Source organism: Mirounga angustirostris, unplaced genomic scaffold (assembly GCF_029215605.1).
Source record: "Mirounga angustirostris isolate CCGP_5_RB_7025 unplaced genomic scaffold, mMirAng1.0.hap1 SCAF_6, whole genome shotgun sequence".
Taxonomy (NCBI): Eukaryota; Metazoa; Chordata; class Mammalia; order Carnivora; family Phocidae; genus Mirounga; species Mirounga angustirostris.
The window spans coordinates 27327705-27351433 of record NW_026991714.1 but is presented as its reverse complement, the minus strand read 5'-3'; the positions used below and the strand labels follow the sequence as shown (position 1 = coordinate 27351433).

Here is a 23729-nt window from a genome sequence, read left to right as displayed (position 1 = left end):
GCTGCAATCCCCTAAGAGAGCCTTTCTATTCCTACTTCTGGCTCACCCCTATTCTTGGGGTGCAAAAGACCGAGCGCCTCAACCCAATGTGACAAACACTTACCAGGTCTACCACTCTCTGACAGGCCCAGACCCCTACTTCTGGAAGGCTGTCACAGTCACCCACCAGCCTCTGACCTGCCCCGCTCCACATTGCAAATGCCCCCAACAGAAGAGTGGCCTGTAATACTGGGGCCACTTCTCAGGGCCTCGATCTTCTCAGTGGTCCTGGTCCAGTAATTCTTTAAACACATTAGCTCTCTGATGCCTTTGGATTTTTAAAATCTTTTGTCCAGCCTTTCTAGTTGCCCTCAGTGGGATGGTCATCCAAAATTACCTATCCACCATTATCAGGAACAGAAGTTCTCATTGGTTGCACATTGGAGTTACTTGAGCAGGGTCACACACGGTATAGTAACAATATGTAAAATGTCAGTACACTGCTGTCCACCTCTGATTCTGTGTTAAAAAGAATTTTGTAGAAACAGTGAGGCCTTGGAAAAATCAATTGCTCTCCCTAACAGCAACTGCAGGTTTCTGTACTCATAGCAGCAGGTTTCTATACTCATGGGCTACTTCTTTCTACCTATGACAAAGCAGTTAATGATTTCACAAGTCTTTATTGAGAGCCTATTATGTGTAAGGGGAACAAAGAGGTGACATCCTCATTTTATAGCAGACACTAAATGATTAATTCGTTGGAAGACCTCAAGAGAAACCCTAAGGTTCAGGTTTCTGCTCTCCTCTGCTTTTTCAAATTGCATATTCTTCCCAAGGACATACAGGAATCTAACTTCTACTGTTTAAATGCCTTTATTTCAAATTAAACTGCAAAGGCAGAATAACAACTTGATATTTTTGGCTATTGGGGCAACAATGTTTGGCAGTTCTTTAAAAAAAAATTACAAATGACCAATAAGTGTATAAAAATTTCATTAAACAAAATAAATGCAAATTAAAACAGTGAGATACTTTTTCTATTAAAGTGGCAAAATAGTCTTTTAATGATAATAAATACCCAGTGTTAGGAAGGTTTCAGAGAAACGAGTGCTCTTCTACACTGCTGGAGGAGGTGAATTAGCACAGCTGTTTCTGAAGAATATGTGTCAATAGAGCAAAGTCATGAAAACATGCATACCCTGCAATTCTACTTCTAATAACGTAGGAAATAATTGAGAATGTGTATACAGATTTAACTATAAAGTTGCACGTTCCATCACATTGTTTCTAAGAAACTGGAGACAATCTAACAGTAGATTGTTTAAATAAATTATAATACAGAAATACAATGGAATACTAAAAACAAGGGTGTCCATAGATGGTTATCTGTTAACATGGGAAGTCAGTATGTTGTCAAATGGAAAAAGCAAGTTATAAAAGAGCACAGTATGATATAGTATTTATTTTTAAAAACCATATATGTTTATATATACATATAGAAAAACACTGAGAACTGGAGTCTCACCACATCACCAGAGGCAGTCTCTGGATGGTGGAAATGAATGATTAAAAAAATGTTTATACCCATTTTTGTATTTATCTGCAATGAATGTGTACTATTCTGTGATTAAAAAAGGAAAAAAAAAGTCAAAGTCTAATTAAAAAAAAATGCTTTGTGCACGTTTTGGCTTGTGATAGGAGGGGCCACATGCCCCTAGAGGCATCTACTTGGTTTTGTTCCTTCTGACCTGAGTGGATAATTCTCACAGTTGTTTTTCTACAAATGCCATAATCATGGACATTTGACCATCTAGAGAACAGTTCTCTCATTTTCAGCTAGAGCTCACCGAGGCTATGACTGGGGAAGGAAGCCACCTTTCTAGAGTAGGTTGGTTGCAAAACCATGTCCAAGGCCTACACTTTAGTTGGGGAACCCTTAGAAAAGTTCTGGGGAGAAAGAAGGTAGAAGCAAGCAGAAAATAGATACAGAAGGATGGGCTGTAGATTGTAGGATTTCTATTTAGTCCTTATTTCAATTTCAGGGTCTCCTCAATCTTAGAGGTAGGGCTTATGGGAGGACACCTGAGACCTGTTCATAGAGATTCCTAAGATGTTGAGTCACTTCAGAAGAGAAATGAGAGAACAAGTGACAATCATACTGAAAGGTTAATAAGTTTGCTAACATTGAACTGTTAGAGCAACCCCACAGCGATAGAGATAGTGGCATTTGGACAGAAAGTTTGTGTTCTGGGTTGGTACAGGGATTCCCATTGAACCACAACTCTGAGGACCATGCTTAGTAGGTTCAGTAAATGATGACACCATCCATTAGAGAAGTCTCTCCTAAGAACAAAGGAAGAGTTACTTGTGCAGATAAGACAAACCTGTAAAGTCATGTATAACGTGGCAAAGGTCTGTCCCTCCTATTTCCCATATCCTCCACTCTGAGTCGAAACCAGGGCTGAGTTTTCCTGGGGTGGCTGCCAGATAGGGCTGAAAATCTGATTCTCAACCTACTTCTAATGTAAAGAGAAACCACGGCAAGATTTGAAGGGAAAAGGGGATATATTCATCTTCACAATAAAAAGTCACTATAAACCTAGAGACTCAGCTCTCAAACATGGTATTACAGGTGTGTCCGAAGTAATGTGTTTCTTATTAGTTTAAATACCGAAGTCTGTAAATGCTATAGTTTTAAAAAGAATAAATTACTGTAGATAAAGTTAGTCATACAACAAAGTCACTCTCAGACACTTGTATGCTTTCTTGAATGAGACAAAAATGTGGAGTTTGAACTATTAGCACGAGCATCAGCTGTCATGTGTCATCTTGGCTAAAAGGCTGAATGCTGCTCTTACAGAGCAAGAAACAAGGGAGCCCAGGGTCAGAGAGCCCAGGCAGGATGCCAGGGATGAGAGCAGATTTGTAGACGTGTTCCAGTGTCCTGCAACTGGGGGAAAAGGGAGATTAGGAGATGTGGGGACGCAAAGTGAGCTATTTAAGAGGCATGCACTTGAGGCTTTAAGGAAGCGGGATTAGCCCTATGCATGTTCAACCGGACATGTCGATACTCATAATTTACATTAGTACAGAGAAGGTGGCGGCAGAGCGGTTACACAGGGTTAAAGGCCAGTTCTTGAGGGGAGTAGCTTTTATAGATGGGGGTGGAGCTGTGTCCCCCTCCCCTCAGTTACTCATGGGAAACCCGTTCCAAGGCCACATAGAAACTGTTCTTGTCATCTAGGCAATGCCAGCCAATTGGTCCGATTTCACAGTCTGCGCACACCAGAAACTTGATGTTGCCCACGTCCTTGGTGAAGCCCACGTTCTCAAAGATGAACATGTCATCGACCAGCCAGTGCTCCTGGAGGAGATCGCCATCAGGATTGCTGCCATCAGCCAGAGCTGGCTTCTTTCTCATGGAGGGAAGGAAAAGCTGCAGGGGAAGAGAACACAAAGAATACGCAGGCTGACTGGCCCAGTCACATCATCACCCCCATTCTGCTTATACTTTACATTGCTCCCTGGCAGTTTCTTGGAATGAAAACGAGATGAGCAGCCCTAACACTAAGTTAATAGACCAGAATGCTGAGTGGCTTCTCTGTTGCCTCTAGTCCATGCCCGGATTCTTAAGACACACGAAAGAGGTAACGTGCTGTTGTCATGTGGCTTCACTGCTGTCCTTACCATGGTCTGTATGGCCCTGCCTGTTCCTCATCTCCGTCTAGGTCATTCTGCTGCAGCCCCACTGGCCTTCTTGCCTCCTTCTGACAGGGTGAGTGTGCTCTGCCCTCAGATCTCGGCAAAGCTGGCTCCTTCATGATATTCAGCTCAAATGCAACCTCTTCAGGAGGCCTTCTCTGACCAAACAATGAGTAAGATTCCCATACTGCCCACTGTATTTTGTTTTTTAAAATGCCTTTCCTGCGGTGTAATCGATACATACACTGCACATATTTAAAGTGTACAATTTGATACATTTTGGCCCATGCAAATACTGATAAACCATTCCCAGCAAGAAGACAAGCGTATTCGTCACCCCCGAAAGTTTCCTTATGCCACACCTCTTTCTTATCATTCTCTGAAATTATTAATTTATTGGCTTAGTTATTTACCATGGGTGTCCCTCCACTAGAATGTAAGCGCCAAGAAAGCAAGGAGCTTACCTTTCCTGTTCACTACTATAACTCCAGCGCCAAGAATAATAACGGATACAGAGCAGGAACTCAAATATTTATCAAAAGAATAAATACAGGATATCTGGCTTTGCTCTAGTCTATCAGTGTTACATATATGCTGGATTTATCTTACAAAAAGAGCATTAAAAAGGAAAATCTAGTTCTAGAATTTGGAATATCATCCCGAGGATCCTTGTACCCCCTAATCAACATGCCTTCCCGATCATTAGGACAAAGCCTCACACACATACACACCCTTTAATTTCTTCCCTGTAAGGTTAGTTTACGCACTTTTAGCTGCCCCAGCGTACTCGAAGATACGATGCCAGCAAAGCTTCTTACCCCTCTGCTCCTCATCATTATTTCTGCTGCCAGTACACTTATTTTCCACCCCAGGGTACACTTCCACTGCATCCCCAAACTCTAATAAAACAGGATGGCCTCAATGTGCTAGTCTGACATTGGCAAGCAGAATAAAAGCAAAAACCAGTTGTTGTTTTTTTTTTAATTAAAAAAAAAACTGGACCGACATCAGTCCAAAAGAGGCAAATGCTTTGGTAGGGATGAGCAAGCCTCTTCCTGAACTCAACTATCAGGGAATCACAAAGCTGCTAGTATGTATTAAATACCCTGGAGTTCGCACTTCTGAACTCTGGGCCAGATTCTGGCCAGTGGCTGTCCCTAATAGGGAGGAGAGAGCACTGATCCAGAACATTCTACTCCCCATCTGCCCAGCACTTGGCTTAGTAAAACAGGTATCTGCGCACTACCCTATGTGGTGTCACCTGAGACATCATCTGAGGACATCACAAAATAGGACAGTCCCTCCTCCTCTTATATTGTCATTCCAGTCACCCTTTTCACCTCATCTAATGTTTAAATGAGTCCCCACTGCTTTGTCTTACCCTAAGTGAAAATGGGAACAGGCAGAAGCAAAGAGGAATCAAAATTCAGGGACCAGGACACCTGGATTCCAAACCTAGCTGTATCTCTCTGGATTTCCTACAAGTATTTCTGGCCTATAGTGTAGGTGTGAAATCATCTTAACTAAACATAAGGCAAGTGAAACTTTAAGGGGAGAAAAATCAAAGACTTTTTAAACATTAGCCTTTAAAAAGTGTCTAAGAAAGGAGCATCAGCTTCCCTCCCACTGTTTTTTGTATTGTTTTGTTTTTATAATGCAAAACACCACCTCTGCAGTCTCTTTTTTGAGTAGTGATTTGAGGGAAATACTATTAACCATTCATTCAAGGGGTCAGACTGGGTCCTGTTCCCCCTCTTTCTCAACATTCCCATTTTTATTTAAATCCTGTAAGTCAGATCCACAAGGCTAGACTTATATATATATATGTACATTGTACGTGTATCTGTATGGCTCTCAACCCATTCTCTGCAGTGCCCAGGGCTATTGCAGGGTCAAGTTTTGGGATCTAACATTTGGAATACAATTAGGCTTTCTAGATAAACATTGGGGTGGAAATCAAAAAATTACTATCTAATTTGAGGCTGCTAACTTAGCTGGTTGGAGGCCAAAGTTGCCAGTTACATCCCTGACCAGGTGGGTTAACTGCTCACGACCCCAGCCAGTACCCTAATCCTGGACCATCTCCTCAGAGAGATGTAGAATACCCCCAACTCAGTGAGATTGTCAGTGGAACTCCTTTTCCTTTTTCAAGAACTGCTAACAAGGGCACCTGGATAGCTCAGTTGGTTAAGCATCTGCCTTTGGCTCGGGTCATGATCCTGGGGTTCTGGGATAGAGCCCCGCATCAGGTTCCCTGCTCAGTGGGGAGTCTGCTTGTCCCTCTACCTGTGCCTCTCTCCCTGCTCGTGTGCTCTCTCTCACAAATAAAATCTTTTTTTTAAGATTTTATTTATTTAGGGGCACCTGGGTGGCTCAGGCGTTAAGCGTCTGCCTTCGGCTCAGGTCATGATCCCAGGGTCCTGGGATCGAGCCCCGCATCGGGCTCCCTGCTCAGCGGGAAGCCTGCTTCTCCCTCTCCCCCTGCTTGTGTTCCCTCTCTTGCTGTGTCTCTCTCTGCCCGATGCGGGGCTCGATCCCAGGACCCTGGGATCATGACCTGAGCCGAAGGCAGACGCTTAACGCCTGAGCCACCCAGGTGCCCCACAAATAAAATCTTTTTTTTTTTTAGAAAAGATTATTTATTTATTTGTCAGAGAGAGAGAGAGAGAGAGAGAGAAAGAGCACAAGCAGGGGGAGCAGCAGGCAGAGGGAGAAGCAGGCTCCCCGCTGAGCAAGGAGCCCAATGTGAGACTCGATCCCAGGACACTGGGATCATGGCCTGAGCCGAAGGCAGAGCTTAACTGACTGAGCCACCCAGGCATCTCATAAATAAAATCTTTGGGGAAAAAAACCAAAACTGTTAGCCACCCTTTTAAAAATATTTTCTCTTTGTAAAAATCCATTCTCATGGTAGAAAACTTGGCAAGCATGCTACAATATAGATGAAAATAAAAACTGTTACAATACAGAGCAAACTTGTAACTTTTTTGAAACTTTCTCCCTTCTGTGAGTATTTGTGATGGTTTTAAAACGTGCACAAATTCTTTGACAATCCTTCCACTAGGAGGTGGAGTCCATGCCTCTCTCCCTGAGCCTGGACAGGCCCCTGTGCTAGCCCCTGATGATTCAAGTGAGGTGGAGGTGACAGGCTAGGTTAGAAAAGGCCAGGCCACTTTTGCCGGTTTCTGTGGGACCACTTGCTCCGGGAGCCTTCAGCTTCTATGTAAGAATTGCGGCTCCTGAGGCCACCACGTGGAGAGACCATGGGGACAGATGCCCCCAGAGCCTGTCCCGGTGCTCAGGTGTTTGAGTCTTCCCAGTCCACAGGCAGACATGTGAGGGAGAGAGCGTTTCAGATAACCCTTCTGCCTGCACACGAAAGACCCCAAATGAGAACTGTCTAGCTAGCTCCAGTCAACTCCCCAGATTGTGAGCAAAATAAATGTTAATGTTTTAGGTCACCATTCTTGGGTGATCTTGTTACACAGCAGTAGAGAACTAGAATATTGCCTAACATAGTTGAAATGCATGTTCCATTCTAATTCCTAATTTTTTGTGATCAACTATATATACATACCATAAAACATTTTTAAAAAAGATTGTATTTCAGAGAGAGAGAGTGTGTGTGAGCAGGGGAAGAGGCAGAGGGAGAGGTAGAGAGAGAATCCTCAAGCAGGCTCCCCGCCGAGTGTGGAGGCTGATGTGGTGGCAGGGGGGTGAGGGGTAGCGATCCCAGGACCCTGAGATCACAACCTGAGCCAAAATCAAGACTCATGCTCAAATGACTGACCCACCCAGGCTCCACTAAAACTTACCATTTAAGTCATTTTTAAGTGTGTGGTTTAGTAGCATTAAATAAATATATATATATGTTGTGATGCAACCATCACCCCCATCACCACCATCCATCTCTAGAATTTGTTCCTCTTCCCAAACTTGGTACCCATTAAACACTAACTCCCCATTTTCCAGTCCATTGCAACCACCATTGTGCTTTCTTTCTCTATGAATCTGACTACACTTGGTACCTCATATGAGTGGAATCATACAGTATTTGTCTTTTGGTGACTAGCTTATTTCACTTAGCATAATGTCCTGATTTTTAAAATGTTTAATCAGGGGTGCCTGGGTGGCTCAGTCGTTGAGCGTTTGCCTTCAGCTCAGGTCATGATCCCAGGGTCCTGGGATCGAGTCCCACATCGGGCTCCCTGCTTGGCGGGAAGCCTGCTTCTCCCTCTTCCACTCCCCCTGCTCGTGTTCCCTCTCTCGCTGTGTCTGTCAAATAAATAAAATCTTTTTTTTTTTAATTTTATTTATTTATTTGACAGAGAGACACAGAGAGAGAGGGAACACGAGCAGGGGGAGTGGGAAAGGGAGAAGCAGGCTTCCCGTGGAGCAGGAAGCCCGATGCGGGGCTCGATCCCAGCATCCTGGGATCATGACCTGAGCCGAAGGCAGACGCTTAACACCTGAGCCACCCAGGCGCCCCATAAATAAAATCTTTAAAAATAAATTAATAAAATGTTTAATCAGCTTTAAAGTTGTTTTTTTTTTTTTTTTAAGATTTTATTTATTTATTCATGGGAGACAGAGAGAGAGGCAGAGGGAGAAGCAGGCTCCCAAGGAGCAGGGAGCCCGATGTGGGACTCGATCCCAGGACGCTGGGATCATGACCTGAGCCGAAGGCAGACGCTTAACCATCTGAGCCACCCAGGCGCCCTAAAGTTGTTTTTTTTTTAAGATTTTATTTGCTTAATGACTGAGCCACCCAGGTGCCCCAGTTTTAAAGTTTTACTGAGGTAACTGTAGGTTCACATGTAGTGAAGAAATAATACAAATAATATACTAATTAGTTCTATATTAAGAAACAATACAGAAATTCCAGGTACCCTGTGTTTGGTAATAGAGTTTTCCCCGATGGTAATATTTTGCAAATCCAGAGTATAAGATCACAAACAGGACATCAACACTGATACACTCCATTGATTTTATTCAGATTTCCCCAGTCTACTTGGACTCATTTCTGTGTGTAATGTGTGTGTATACAGTTCTGTCAATTTTACCCCGAGTAAGTTCACGTATCCACCACCACAGTCAAGACACTGAACAGTTCCACCACCAGGAGGATCCCTCACGTCACTTTTATAACCACACTTACCAAAGCGCCCAGCCCCCAGTTCCTAGCCCCGGCAATCACTCATCTGCTCTCCGTTTCTAAAACTCAAAAACGGCACAGAAATGGAATCATACAGTCTGTAATATTTGGGGACTGGCTTTTGTCACTCAGCATAATTCCCTGGAGATCCGTCCAAGTTGTATGTATCAGTAGCTCACTCCACTGTAGTTCATTCCAGTGGACGGCTGTACCACGGTCTGTTTAGTCATTCCCCTGTTGAAGGACACCTGGGCTGTTTCCAGTTGGGGGACAGTATGAATAAAGGTGCAATGAACAGGTGTTTGTGTGAACGTAAGTTTTCATTTCCCTGGGATAGAGGTCCCACAGTGTACTGGCTGGGTCGAAGATTAAGGACATGTTTTGCCTCAGAAGAAAGTGCTCTTGGGTGTGCCCTCAGGTCCTCTGCTCTCATATTCTTCACCAAACACCGCTCTATACTTTCTCCTATGAGTTAATCTTCCACTGCCCACTCCTGCCACGAATCTCTCCCTCCAAAAAATGTAAAACAGCAAATTACTCTCTTCTATGATAACATCATCACTGTTTCCTACATTCTCAAACTTTGGTGAGGGTTCCCCTTTCCTCTTTGTCTTCATGGGGAAGTAAGGCTCTTTGCTGAGGACACCAGTGCTGCCCATTCTCTGACACTCCACCTACTTCAGGATCGGGAACGGGAACCAGTGCTCTCCTTGCTTCCAAATTATTACTCCTACATCCTCACATCCACCTCTGCTCCTTTAAGGTTTCTGCCATCTGGTGACCCCTCACTGTCATCTGAGGTGGCCTGGTCACTCTGCACTATCCACAGCTGACTGGCACCTGGCTCAGTCTCCTTTGTGATTCCACATCCTACCCCCACTTGTGAGCTTCTACCCCCCAAGGGGATGAGTCATCCCCAGAGCTCCCTCACCTCCTCTATTCCAATCACCTTAACTCCAACTGGCCTCTTTTCTTGCCAGTTTTATTACATCCTGTGTTCTGGCCAAGTTGAACTTTTCAGTTCTTTAAACACACCAATGCTTTTTCTAACAACTGAAACATCACACTGCTGTTCCCTCCATCTCTATTCAGCTTCATTATAATTTCCTCTGTCATCAACTTTAGATAAGATTTCAAGAAGTACCAAGTTCAAGGGTATGAACATTTTATATGTAAAACCAAACCAGTTATAGGGGCACTTGGGTGGTTCAGTCGGTTAAGCGGCTGCCTTCAGCTTGGGTCGTGATCCCAGGGTCCTGGGACTGAGCCCCACAGCGGGCTCCTTGCTCAGCAGGGAGCCTGCTTCTCCCTCTGCCTGCCGCTCCCCCTGCTTGTGCTTGCTCTCCCCCAACCTCTGTGTCAAATAAATAAATAAAATCTTAAAAAAAAAAGTTATAGGGCTTACAAAGAACACATGCTGCACCAACAGTGACCTACTAATCCATTCTCACCATGCTAACCCATTATTTACACTGGGCTAATAGCTTTTGTTCACTAATTTATTTAAATCTAAGTATCTATTAAGATCTTACTTATGTGCACAGTCTTAAGTGTAGGAGATACACAGGTGGACAGGATACAGGACCTCATAGGCTAGTGCTATAAACAGCAAATACTAACAATATCGTAAGATCAACTGAGATTATAGATGTGAATGTGCTTTGTAGTCTTTAGGCCATGGTTTCTCAATCTTGGTACTACTGACATTCTGGGATGGAGAATTCTTTGTTGTGGGGCCAGGGGGAGTGGGGGTTGGTGTCTTATGCTTTGCAGGATGCCTTGCAGCATTCCTGGCTTCTACCTACTAGGTGCCAGCAGCACCCTGTTATAGACTGAATGTGTTTCCCCCCCAATTCTTATGTTGAAACCTAACTCTCAGTGTGATAGGTCATGAGGGCAGAGCGTATTTTTAGGGACAATTTTGAGTGATAGGCTATGCACATAGCTGAAATGAGATTATACTTTACACTTTCCTGTGGGTATGTTACATCTCAATAAAAATTTACCAAAATAAAAAATTGTTCTCAACTTTCCCCTTTGGGGTGATGTATGAAGGAGATTAAAATCTGTAACTTGAAGAAAAGATTAGAATAGAAATTAAATTTTCCTTCAAAATTGATTTTCAGGACTTGATGTGTCCATCCCACTTGAAACAGGATTCGTTTGAGAAACTGCGTTCCACCCAGCACCTTGGTAAAGCGTGTAGGTTACGGGAGTCATCTGTCACATCCCCTACACCAAAGTTGTTTCTGGAGCTCCTTCTGGGGCGGAGAGGCGCCCGACAGAAGGGAGACCGGCGGGTGCGGTGTGATGCGGGCCGCGAGTCCAGGTACACGGGCGCCATCGGGCCGCTCCGCAGCGTGGAGCTGCAAGAGCTGCGGGCGTCCCGGGGCGCCGGGCCCTCGGAAGCCGGCGGGCTCGGCTCGGTCCTGCACCGCACGCGGAGCAGCACGTCCACACCTAGCGCGGGGCTAGGGCCGGGGGTCCGGCCCGCCCGGGAGACCGGCCCGGGCTGCGCTCCGGCCGCGCAACTCCGGCGCGGGCAGCTTCGGGCGCAGCCGGGCCGCGACGAGGGGCGCGGTCTCCGGAAACGCGCGCGGGGACCCGGACTCCAGCCGCCGCGGCCCCCTGTGAAGGCGTGCGGGTGAGAGCCGCCTCCAACCTGCCTCCCTACCTGTCGGCGGGAGAAGAGAGCGGTCCCTGGCTGCAGCACCCGGGAGCCACAGCGTTGGCACAGCACCGCCTTCCGGTTTCGGCCCTCGGCTGACACTAAGTCGTTCAGCGGCTCCGCTGGTTCCATCGCCGCTACCGCCACAGCTCCCTCGGCCACGACCGCGCAGGCGCTGTCTCTGCGGGATCTTCTCGGAACTGCGCTGGCGCGGCTTTCAGAGACGGGGCGGGGAGCGCGCGGTCACTCCCCCTCTGCGCAAGCGTCCGCTTCCCCCGCTCTGGATTCTACTGCGCAAGCGCCTCATTCATTGCTTAACCTGAGTGGTTAGGTGTCCGCTGGCTTTGTGACAGGCTCCCTCACTTCCTGGGACGTGACAAATCCTGTCTTCATACTCACCTGGTCACTGGCCTTCCCTTACTACTGAGTAAAACCCGGGTAGATAATTCACGAAAGTTGACCATACCTTTTAGTTTACTGAGATTTGAATTTAGTCTTATAAACGAACGGGGACGTTTCTGGAGGCAACGTGAAGGGAATCTGGGTTACACTACACATCAGCAAGTTTTTCAACATTAGTTTCTTCAGTAAGAGACTACTTAGAGGGACATGTACCTTTTTGGTGTTGGAAAAAGATGCCTGGAAACTTTACTTGCTGGTCTCTGTTCTGATCATAGTGACCATTTACTATGTGGCAAAACACCGTGTTGAAATGCCTTAGAAACAAACCTATTGCATCATCACGATTTCCTTATGGGGTTGTCACTAATTACTCCCAGTGCACAACTGAGGAAGGGGAAGATCAGAAAGGTTACTTTCCAGGGTCCATAGATCCAGGCATGGCTTTAAAGCCACCGCTCTTGGGGTCATTACACTATACTTTCCCGTTCCATTTCCATAGATCTCCAGCTTATCAGTTCTAGTGCATTAGGCCACGGATATCCTGAAGTGGCAAGGGAAGGAGAATACGAAGGGGAACTAAGCTACTTGATTAGGTAATGTCTAATCTACTCAACACCCCCATCTGTTTTTCTTTTTCCTTTGTCCTTCAGGAATTCAACATTTAGAGAGTCGTTCTGTAATATAACTAAACCCTGAGGATACAATGATAATAGGCACCCTATATTCGAGAGCACAGTCTGAACAGGAAGACCTACCCCAAACCAATGACATATGATAAAGACAATCATGGGAACAAAGATAAATGGAAGCCAGGGTTAGGGAATAATCCCCAGCTGGAGAGTCAGAAAAAGCTTTAACTAGGTGACATCTGAATTAGGCATCAGAGTGTGACTAGGATTTGGTCTGAAAAGCAAGATTATTTCAGATAGAAGAACAGTGGAATACCTGAACAACGGTGAGAACAAATTTAAGAACGGAATGTATTTGGAACTTTTAAAGATAAAATCATGTAGAACGTAGAAATGAATTGGATGTCTGTATTGTAATGGGGATGACACAAGATAAATAAATGACAGATCTCTGAGACTGGGTAACTAAGTGGCTGGCTGCCATCTAAGAGAGCTAGAAAAACAAGAGGAACCCCCAAATTAGGGGTACCTCTGTGTATGTGCATGAGCAAAGTGTGTGAGACTGGCAAGAGTGGAAAGAGAGCAAAGAGTTTCAGTTTTCTACAGAATATTCAGTTGTGGCTGCCATATGAAGAACTATTTGGGAATTTGGTCTGAAACTCGGAAAAATCAGCAGTAAAGATAACCATCAGTTCTTTACTCCCCACTTCTCTGCCTCCCCTGCATCTCTTCCTGATAGGATGAGTCACATGTTTCATAGCTGTGGTTTGATCAGCAGGCACAATCCATCTGCTGAGGAAAAGTTGGCAGGTTCCTTTAGAGAAAATAACTTCCCCTTGGCCTCCCCCATCCCTTTGCTCTGGAAATACAGGATTTTTTGCAGTTTTGCAGGCCTTCTGCATAGTTGTTTGTATAAATCTAAGCAAACAGAAATAGGACTGGAGTGACTAAAACCCTAAAAGTCAAGTGAGTATTAAATGAGCTGAAGATTGAGTCTTTATTCTATTTGGCGTTCAAGTAAACTCCAAGTGTGAAAGGAGTCAATAAATATGCAATTTTATATAAATATTTTACTGATGAGAATCTCCGCAAGGGTAAAGGGGCTACCTCTTACCTATGTCTAGTACAGCTAGTTGGCGAACACATAAGGTGAACGGGGAGGAGAGACAGGACATACAGCTGATTGCTAGGCCTGCTCTCCCCAAATATCTGCAAGACAGTGGTCAGCCATAAACTCTCTTAAAGGCATTTGAGACAATTGATTTTTAATATTTTCTTAAAAAAATACAAAGGAAATGAACTCTTGAGGTCAATACAACTCAGGGAAAGAGGAAAAAATGAAATTTTGGAATAAAGGAAAAGTGCATCCTTGTTTAGGTTATCACATCCCCAACACTCCCAATACCCCACAAAACCAAGAATTTCACTCCAAAACACAGGGGAACCTTGAATGGTGGCTCAGAAATGGCGATAGCAAGTACTGGAACAAAAGGATTTTGGTTGTCCTTGATTATTCTGTCCTGGGATGAATAAAATCCACTCTAAGGACAGGTGAGGGAAACTTATAGTAGGAAAACGATTAACTGTACCAAACACAGCAGTAATAAGCACTCCTCAGCAGAAGGGTGCCCTTAACAGAATGGGGCAGTAATCAGGTAGCTGCCCTTTTAGGCTGCTGCCACCCCCACCCCATCCCCAAATAAATAGTAATGAAGTATAATAGTATAGTAGTATTTGATTCAACACAGAAAGATAGTGTCTCACCCACTCAAGGCAAACCATGCCATGGATAGGTGAGCCCTGGCAGGAAATAAGACGACTGTAAAATCACAGGTACTTCTACTTCCCAGGCATACGGAACTCCCACATTTATTCCATGTCTGCTCAGCCCAACATCTGTTCACTCTTATTCTGTCAGTCTCCGGTGCCAAGATGCGCACCATTCTAGTTCAGAAAGACCATGGGGAAATAAAAAGATCCTTCCAATAATACACCCTTTAAGTCCTCCAGGTTATACTTCAGTGGTGTTCTAGGTTCACTCAAATTCCACCAAATTCCGTTGACTTCCCTTACTCTAAACCCAGTTCTGATATACCAACCCTGTCCCTTAAGGGAGTGCCAGGTCTCTCCCCAAGCCCCCCCAAATTTTGACAGGGGGCTTTTCCCTTTGTTATCCTCCTGAATGCAACTGTGTTGCCCCTAGCTACTGTAGACTAGGAAAGATATTCCTGGACAACGAGACTTGGATTTTACCCAGCTGACTCAAGTTCATATCCTTCCAATCATCTACGCCGGATACTGCCCACACCTAGTAGGTCACACTCACCTTCCTTCTCTGCAATACATGAGGCACAACAGACAGATTCTCCTGAGCACGTGAGAGTGCTCTCTAGACCAGGAGGAGAGGTGATCTGGCCTCTCAGATCCATTCAGTGTGCACGGGCTTCCCCTGAGTGTCTATTACCCACCCTCCTCAGGGACAACCACCAGCGCAAAGCGCAGTGTGTATCGAATAAGTACAGTCATCACTGCAGCAGTGCTTGTAATCACCCTGTGCGCACAGTGAGAAATAGATATTCTGGAAAGGATCCTTGACTCTCCCATAAACTGTCCCGTGGACTGGTCACTAGGCCTGGATGGTGCTCCAACAATGGTCACTTCTCTCGAAGAACACACACGCCAGCATCACAGCGCTGGGTTCCCATGGATGTCACTACTTCCCAGTTGTCGATGATAGGGTCATAGCACTCAATGCTACTCAGCAGGGAATTCCCATCATATCTGAGTGGGGAAGAAGCAAAAGGAGAAAATGAACTTTCTATTCCTTTCCATATAGTCCCTACATTAAAGGTTGCCACTGGAGGTGTCTCCCCCGACCCGAAGGCGGTCTTGATCCCAAACTTCCGATTGGATCATGTGGTCCTGGATGCATGATGACTCTAGTGTGGCTTCCAAATCCTTACCCTGCAATAGCATAAAGTCTCCCCCGAAGCACCGTGGCCCCTACGTAGCATCGTGGAGTGGTCATACTAGTGACAGTTGTCCAGGAATCGGTGCGAATGTTGTATGCTTCAACAGAAGAAAGATGGGCTGTACCATCAAATCCCCCCACCACATAAATATGGTCATTCAGCAGGGCTACTCCTGCACCTGGGGGAAAAAAGGGCATAGCAAGTGAATACTACTAAGCTTAGGATCAGAATTGGAAAAACAAAACATGACCACTGATGGCTAGCTGAATTCTAAGGTAGCTGAGGGATGTGGACTAGGGCCAGACAGGCCTAGAATAATCTAGTTGTCTTTATTATCACTGTGTTTAGAGAAAAGACAGGCAAAGAGGAAAATGGAACCTCACTCCTTTTACTATAAGTGTTCAGTGAAGAAAGAACTACAACTCTGATTTGTTGATCCCCTATTTTTGACTGCAGCACCACTGCACATATAAAGATTTGTCAGCATGGTCTACTGTCCTCTCCCTTAGATATGACTTACCAGAGCGCTTGGTGGCCATTGGTGTAACATTAGTCCAGTGTCCTGTGTGGGGATCATATTTCTCAACTGAATTTAAGATATTCAGGCCATCATATCCTCCTGAAAAAGTAGAGACCATTTCAGAAAGAATGGGAAATCCTCATGCCCATTCCCAGGCTGCCTTTCTCTGAGTGTTTCAACTAATTCTTTTAGTTTCAGTTCTTAAGAGTTTCAATAATCCAGGGGCGTCTGGGTGGCTCAGTCGTTGGGCATCTGCCTTCGGTTCAGGCCATGATCCCAGGGTCCTGGGATCAAGCTCTGCATCAGGCTCCCTGCTCCGCGGGAAGCCTGCTTCTCCCTCTCCCACTCCCCCTGCTTGTGTTCCCTCTCTCCTGTCTCTCTCTCTGTCAAATAAATAAATAAAATCTTTTTTTAAAAAAAAGGAGTTTCAATAATCCAAAGAGAAATCTGACACCCTATTTTCTGCTTCCACAAAAAAGATAATCCTAGCTAACAGAAAAGATACAAGGATAGACTATGATTTTAGTTGAAAAAAGCCTATGAACATTTAAAAAGGGATCCCCACCCAGAGGTTGCCACCTATTAAGTTCCCTCCCATCTCTGCCTCCGAGACTGAATACCTAGACAGTAGATCACTCCGCTGGCCACAACTAGTCCAGCGCCCTCCCGGGCTGTTTGCATATCTCCTAGCATGCTCCACTGGTCAATGTTTGGGTCATATCGCTCCATACTGGTATGACGCCTGCTTCCATCAAAGCCTCCAGATACATAGATCATATCTGCTCAGAATGAATGAATCACAGACTATTAGAGGATGAGAGATTTCTAATAACTCTTCTCTTTACAAATTCCCCACAAGTACTTCAAATGTTTGGGAACAAAAACAAAGTGTTTTTCATGGGTAAGTCAATTACCTGAATATAGATAAGGAAGACATCACAGTTAAGACACCTAAAAAGATGGGGCACCTGGGTGGCTCAGTCAGTTGAGGGCCCAACTTTTTTTTTTTTTTTTTTGAGTGCCCGACTCTTGATTTTGGCTCAGGTCATGAGCTCAGGAGGATCGTGGGATGGGGCTTCATGCTCAGCAGGGAGTCTGCTGGAGATCCTCTCCCTCTGCTCCTACCTGCCCCCAACACCTCTGCTAGCGTGTGCACTCCCTCTAAAATAATAATCTTTAAAAAAAAAAAAAAAAAAAAGACGTCTAGGGGCACCTGGGTGGCTCAGTCGCTAAGCGTCTGCGTCTGCCTTCGCTGGGATCAAGCCCCACATCAGGCTCCCTGCTCAGCGGGAAGCCTACTTCTCCCTCTCCCACTCCCCCTGCTTGTGTTTCCTCTCTCGCCGTCTTGCTCTGTCAAAATAAATAAATAAAATCTTTAAAAAAAAAAAAGTGTCTAATTTCAATTTAGGTCATGATCTCAGGGTCCTGGGATTGAGCCCCTGGGATGGGCTCCCTGCTCAGCAGGGAGTCTGCTTCTCCCACTGCCCCTCCCCCCAGTCATGCACACATACTCTCTCTCTCTCAAATAAATAAAATCTTTTTTTTTTTTTTTTTTTTTTTTTTTTTAAAGATTTTATTTATTTATTCATGAGAGACAGAGAGAGAGAGAGAGAGAGAGAGAGAGAAAGGCAGAGGGAGAAGCAGGCTCCCAAGGAGCAGGGAGCCCGATGCGGGACTCGATCCAGGGACTCCAGGATCATGACCTGAGCCGAAGGCAGATGCTCAACCATCTGAACCACCCAGGCGCCCTCAAATAAATAAAATCTTAAAAAAAAAAAAAAAGACACCTAAGGGCGCCTGGGTGGCTCAGTTGGTTAAGCGACTGCCTTCGGCTTGGGTCATGATCCTGGAGTCCCTGGATCGAGTCCCGCATCGGGCTCCCTGCTCGGCAGGGAGTCTGCTTCTCCCTCTGACCCTCCCCCCCTCATGTGTTCTCTCTCAAATAAATAAATAAAATCTTTAAAAAAAAAAAAAAGACACCTAAAAAGAATGGGGTCAGATGGAATCCTCAAAGATTAGCTGGAGTTTGAAAAAAACACAACTAGTGCCAGTTCTCCACTCAGCACACTGGAACATGATTTACCAACTCTGTTGTCAGTGTTGAAATATCCATTAATACTGAAAAGCTTTGGTAAGTAACATCAGTATTTCCAAAAGCAAAAAGGAATATTTAACCTTACCAGTATCCTCCACATTTCACTCTCCTGCCAGATAACAGGAGAGGTATGAACCCTGATCCAGCCACAACAAAATGGAAACACTGCCCTGCACACCAAGCATACCTCCTAGGGTGGTGGCTCCAGCAAGGCCTCGCCGGACATTCATAGGGGCGACAGAATACCAGACTCCGTCCTCATCTGCTGTATAGTCTAGACATTCCACTGAACTGAGGCGGGAACGGCCATCATAGCCACCAATTACATAGATCCGATCATGTAGGGACACTGAAGCCACATAACGTCTCTTACGAGTGATGCTCTACAGATTTAGGAGAGAAGAGGTACAAGTCATTTCAGGCATGCAAATCTTAGACTTTACCTTTTGCTAACCTTCCTGTTTTTATCTACATTCCTCTCCTTCACTTGTCACCATGAACCCTTCTTGAGACGGTTCACCCTCAAGTGATCTCCAACTGCCTACTGAATGAATACCCTCTTGCTTGCTATAATGCTTTTAAAGATGCAACCCTTCTGGACATTTGCCTCTTTCCAAGGCTTCCAAAAAGTTTAATGTCTTTCCATTATCCAGTATCTGATTCCTTTCTATTTTGCTATCTATTCCAGGGCTAAAGACTGATATCCTTCTGTAAGGCAGGAAAGTATCCCCAAAGTGCTAATCAGAGGGTCAGGGATCCTAAAAGTTAGGAGGATAGATTAAAAAATTTCCATTTTTTCTGCGGTACCTGGGTAGCTCAGTCAGTTGAGCGTCTGACTGTTGATTTCAGCTCAAGTCATGATCTCAGGGTGGTGCTATCAAACCCTGAGTTGGGCTCTGAGTTCAATGGGGAATCTGCTTCTCTCCTTCTCCCTTTCTCTCTACTCCTGCCCCCATTCGATCCCTCTCTCTCTCATATAAATAAATCTTAAAAAAAAATTTCCACGTTTTCTCAGAATTATTATTGTTCATCCAGCACTAAAGACACACGAAGGGAGATACAAACTTCAGACTTCAAGTGAACACTAGTTCAACTTATTATTAAATTATTTCAATTTATTGTATGAATTACTGAATAATTATTACTCAATAATTTAACCCTGAGTTCAGTTTAACAGAGCGTGATAATAGAGAATGCGGGGGATTACACAAACAGCTCAGGAAGGTGCCCAAATAGTGGTGGGCCAGGTAAGTTTAATTTGACACAGGGCCTTTGATATTTCTGAAGTCTGATCTTCTACCTAAATGGTAAATATCTACTGACTGACTGACTGACTGATCTAGAACTGACTATGTGCATGACACCATTATGAAGAGCGTCATGCGGTTACTAGGCTTTGCTACTTTTAGGGCTGGATTAGTTATGATCTAGAGTTAGGGACTGAAGACATTTAAAATTTTTCCCCATGACTGGTTCCACCAGTACTTACTGGCAAAAAGCTCCACTCCTGAGTCTTGGGGTCATATTTCTCTACCACATCGATGGGAGACTGCTGGCTTCCGAAGCCCCCAACCACCAGAAGCACTTCATTGGCTCCTGAGGACAAAGACAGAAAAAGACAGATAGGTTACTTCACCACCCCAGGGGAAACATAAGTAGAAACAGTTGTAGGATTTTGTTTTATGGGGCACAGAGAAGCAATCTGAAATAGGACATTCATCATAAGGCTGCCTAACAGGAAATAATTTCTTTCTGAGGCTCTAGCTCTTGAGGACCTGGATCTCAAATTTCAAGACAACATTAAAACTCCAGAAGGCAAACTTAAACACACCACACCATTCCAACCTATCTAGATGACTCTGGTTGACGTAAGTGAGGTTCTCAGTGAAGGTAGGGGGCTAAAGGAACTCCTATCCCTTCTCAGCCTGTAAAACTCAAAATGGGAGTTTTTTGTAATGGGAAAAGAACATTCTCCTAACATTGTCTCAAGAAAGTTGGAAGTTACAGTTTAAGAAGGCATGGATGAAGGCATGGATGAAGAAGATGGATGAAGGCAGCCGTGTAACCGAGCCACCCAGGCGCCCCCAAGTGATAGATTTTTAAAAATCTCTTTAATTTTTCCAATTTAGCCAACTTTATGACTACGTTCCCTGCCAATTCATCACAACTACCAGGTAACCATAACAGTAGTCTTTTAACGAGACTCTTTTTTTCTATTATTTCCCCAAAGAAGGTATTTTGATGGCCTTTATATCTTCCCCTCTCCCATAAGGCCTTCTTGTGATAAAATATCTCCTCCTTGGGGCGCCTGGGTGGCTCAGTCATTAAGCGTCTGCCTTTGGCTCAGGTCATGATGCCAGGGTCCTGGGATCGAGCCCTGCATCGGGCTCCCTGCTCCACAGGAAGCCTGCTTCCCCTCTCCCACTCCCCCTGCTTGTGTTCCCTCTCACTGTGTCTCTGTCAAATAAATAAAGAAAATCTTAAAAAAGAAAAAAACTCCTCCTTTGCCTCTTTCCAAAGAGCAAAGTCTTTTCAGAAAATCCTCTGTACATGTGCTCTACTAGAGCTCATGAAGAGAACGGAGCATTTTGTCCAATTCAATTATTAGAAGGGCACTGAGGAGATCAAAGTGATCTTATAAGTAACTGGACTTGAAAGAGCAAATGGAGTACCTTTAAACTGACAAAAACCCATACATTCCCATGAATAATGGCTCTGAAAATTATAATCAATGGCTACTATAATCACTAGGGAAAAGCAAAACTACTTTATAATGCTCAATAGGAAGTACACCACCATCACCGATGAAGTATTCTTGCTAAAAAAAAAAAAAAAAAAATTAAACCCGAATCTTGAAACTAACCAAGTCACTAGTCTAACCACCAGTTTATAGGCAATTCAGGGGACAGAAGAACATACTAAATGACACTACACAGATGCAATCAGCAAAATCCAGAGTATGGGAAATTCTACAAGTCAAACAGCCTGGTTTCTTCAACAAATAAATTGCAAGGGAATACCAAAGTAGAAGGAAAAAACCTATGGATTAAAAGAGACTAAAGAGAGATAGGAACTCAGTGCAACATATGGACCTTATCTGGATCATGACTGGGGCAACATAAGTGTTCAAAAACAAAAACTGGGAAATATGAACATGTCCTTGATATCTGATGAAAATAACTGGGTGTGGGTTTTCTTTGAAGAGTGATAAAGGCATTTTAGATGCATTTTTAAAAAGCTCATCTTTCAGGCGCCTGGGTGGCTCAGTTGGTTAAGCGACTGCCTTTGGCTCAGGTCATGATCCTGGAGTCCCTGGATCGAGTCCCGCGTCGGGCTCCCTGCTCGGCGGGGAGTCTGCTTCTCCCGCTGACCCTCTCCCCTCTCATGTGCTCTCTCTCAAATAAATAAAATCTTTAAAAAAAAAAAAAAAAAGCTCATCTTTCAGAGATACATATGAAAGCATAATATATATGGATGGAATTATATCCCCTAGATTTGCTTCAAAATAGGCCATGAGTTGATAATTGTTGAAACTGGATGATGGGTATGGGAAAATCATTATTCTGTTTCTGTGTGTTTGAACATGAACCCTTAAGTTTAACCTCATTAAAGAGGGCATCTGTCTTGTGTACTTGCCAAATAAGTGGACCCTTTTCTAAGGTGAGCCAGTAAGCAGGTCTCAGGTGTCAGTTCCTTTTAGAAAAGCAAAGCATTTGAACAAAGGGTCCTTTCATATTATGCTTATTTGTGCATAAAATTCCTTCAAGCTGGGAGAGGCCATGACCACTAAGTATTTGCTTCTTCCTTGGGAGCATTATTCCCCTATTTGTCCCTTTCTTACGGCATCTCTTCTCTCCCTTTAACTTGAATAGAGAAGATAAAAGCAATCCTATCCAAACACATTTCCCTTTATAGACAAATATGATGCAAGGGCACGCCTGGGTGGCTCAGCTGGTTAAGTGTCTGACTCTTGATTTTGGCTCAGGTCATGGTCTCAGGGTTGTGAGATTGAGCCCTTTGTCAGGCTCCATGCTGTGTGTGGGGCATGCTTAAGATTCTCTCTCCCTCTGCCCTCCCCCCCAAATAAAAAAAAATAATAGATCTAACTCTTTTTTAAAAAAGTGATGCTAGGGCGCCTGGGTGGCTCAGTTGGTTAAGCGACTGCCTTCGGCTCCCGTCATGATCCTGGAGTCCCGGGATCGAGTCCCACATTGGGCTCCCTGCTCAGCAGGGGGTCTGCTTCTCCCTCTGCCCTCTTCCCTCTCGTCCTCTCTGTCTCTCATTCTCTCTCTCTCAAATAAATAAAATCTTTAAAATAAATAAATAAATAAATAAATAAATAAATAAATAAATAAATAAATGATGCTAATGAATGATATCTGTATGGCTAAGACAATGAAAATTCTCCGCAACTGAGAGGTATTTTATATGCTTTGCACATTTAAAAAATTTCCATTGATTTTCAGCTGTAATTCCTGTTGCTTTATGTAATTCCCAGAAACAAAAAATAACAACAACAACAAAAAACCGAGGGAAAAAAACCACTCTTTCTTGATAATGTGATTTCACTCAGGCAGCTTTTGAAGGATGCGGACATAAAAAAAAAAAAAAAAGGAAATATTTAGATTATGCTACAAAACCCAGAGAACTGACAGCACTTCCTCTTATTTCAAAGTTTCTCAGTAAACATTCTGGTAACTCTATGTCTACAGTGGGACTGGGACAAAGGTCTCAGTGTGAGTCACTCAGTTATTTTATGGTTCTAAATGCCCGGGGACCTAGACCATTGGTTCCAAAATTTCTTTGCCACGAAGGACTCTTTTCATTACTTTCCCAAGAGAGACCTTGTGTTCTCAAAGACTAGCTACTAACTTCCCCATTGCTGCTACATGTAAGTGCCAACAGAGCTTTTAAGTGTGAGAACACCACTGTTTTCACAATGAACAGATACACTTTTCATCAATTCTGATGTCTTTATTTTTTTAAGATTTTATTTATTATTAGTATTATTTTTAGAATTAGGCATAGAACACAGAGCTTTTTTTTTTTTTTTTAAAGATTTTATTTATTTATTTGACAGAGAGAGACACAGCGAGAGAGGGAACACAAGCAGGGGGAGTGGGAGAGGGAGAAGCAGGCTTCCCGCCGAGCAGAGAGCCCGATGCAGGACTTGATCCCGGGACCCTGGGATCATGACCTGAGCCGAAGGCAGACGCTTAACGACTGAGCCACCCAGGTGCCCCAATTCTGATGTCTTTATTTAGCTTTGTCTAGCATGAAAGCCATTTTTTTTTTGAAAATTTGAGAAATAACTCGAGAATTAGTATAATTGTCATCCTTACTTGCATATTAACCCCCATTGGTTAAAAAGATTTAGAAACTGTATTTCTTGTGATTATAAAACATAAATAAAATACATGCTCACCGCTAAAAGAACTTAGAAAATATAGACAAGTATTATGAAAAATGTTTACCCATAATTCCACAACACGAAGACACACCAAAATATAAGAGATTATTCCCTCCCAGCCTTGTTTCTAAATATTTGTAAAACATTTATTATTTTTTTTTATGATTTTATTTTATTTTATTTTATTTTTTTTTAAG

The 23729-nt window shown here is 43.9% G+C and overlaps 3 protein-coding genes across 6 annotated transcripts in view; 1 reads left to right on the top strand and 2 right to left on the bottom strand.

The window, feature by feature from the left end:
* Nucleotides 1–1295: 1295 nt before the first annotated feature.
* On the bottom strand, nt 1296–11644 carry RABIF (RAB interacting factor). The gene is made up of 2 exons (XM_045877018.3): nt 11511–11644; nt 1296–3415 (listed from the first exon to the last, which is right to left on the bottom strand). Exons 1-2 carry the CDS (start codon nt 11634–11636, stop codon nt 3170–3172), a joined length of 372 nt encoding a protein of 123 aa, XP_045732974.1. The 5' UTR covers nt 11637–11644; the 3' UTR covers nt 1296–3169.
* On the top strand, nt 3412–14580 carry LOC135364709 (uncharacterized). Of its 2 annotated transcripts, none has more exons than XM_064593998.1 (2): nt 3412–3626; nt 10963–14580. In XM_064593998.1, the coding sequence occupies exons 1-2, from the start codon at nt 3597–3599 to the stop codon at nt 11482–11484; spliced, it is 552 nt and encodes a 183-aa protein (XP_064450068.1). In that variant the 5' UTR covers nt 3412–3596; the 3' UTR covers nt 11485–14580. The 2 variants fall into 2 exon arrangements, with proteins under 2 accessions (XP_064450068.1, XP_064450067.1); XM_064593997.1 differs by having other exon boundaries at nt 3412–3754.
* Nucleotides 13784–23729, bottom strand: part of KLHL12 (kelch like family member 12) — a 29482-nt gene continuing 19536 nt past the window's right edge. For 2 of the 3 annotated variants that reach the window (XM_045877017.3, XM_045877015.3), the window contains exons 7-12: nt 19612–19718; nt 18310–18505; nt 16648–16806; nt 16028–16126; nt 15499–15685; nt 13784–15316 (exon numbers count right to left, since the gene is read on the bottom strand). In XM_045877017.3, the coding sequence (XP_045732973.1) occupies nt 15190–15316; nt 15499–15685; nt 16028–16126; nt 16648–16806; nt 18310–18505; nt 19612–19718 (875 nt within the window). In that variant the 3' untranslated portion in view covers nt 13784–15189. The remainder of the gene's footprint in view (nt 15317–15498; nt 15686–16027; nt 16127–16647; nt 16807–18309; nt 18506–19611; nt 19719–23729) is intronic. The other variant, XM_045877016.3, reaches the window with a different exon arrangement.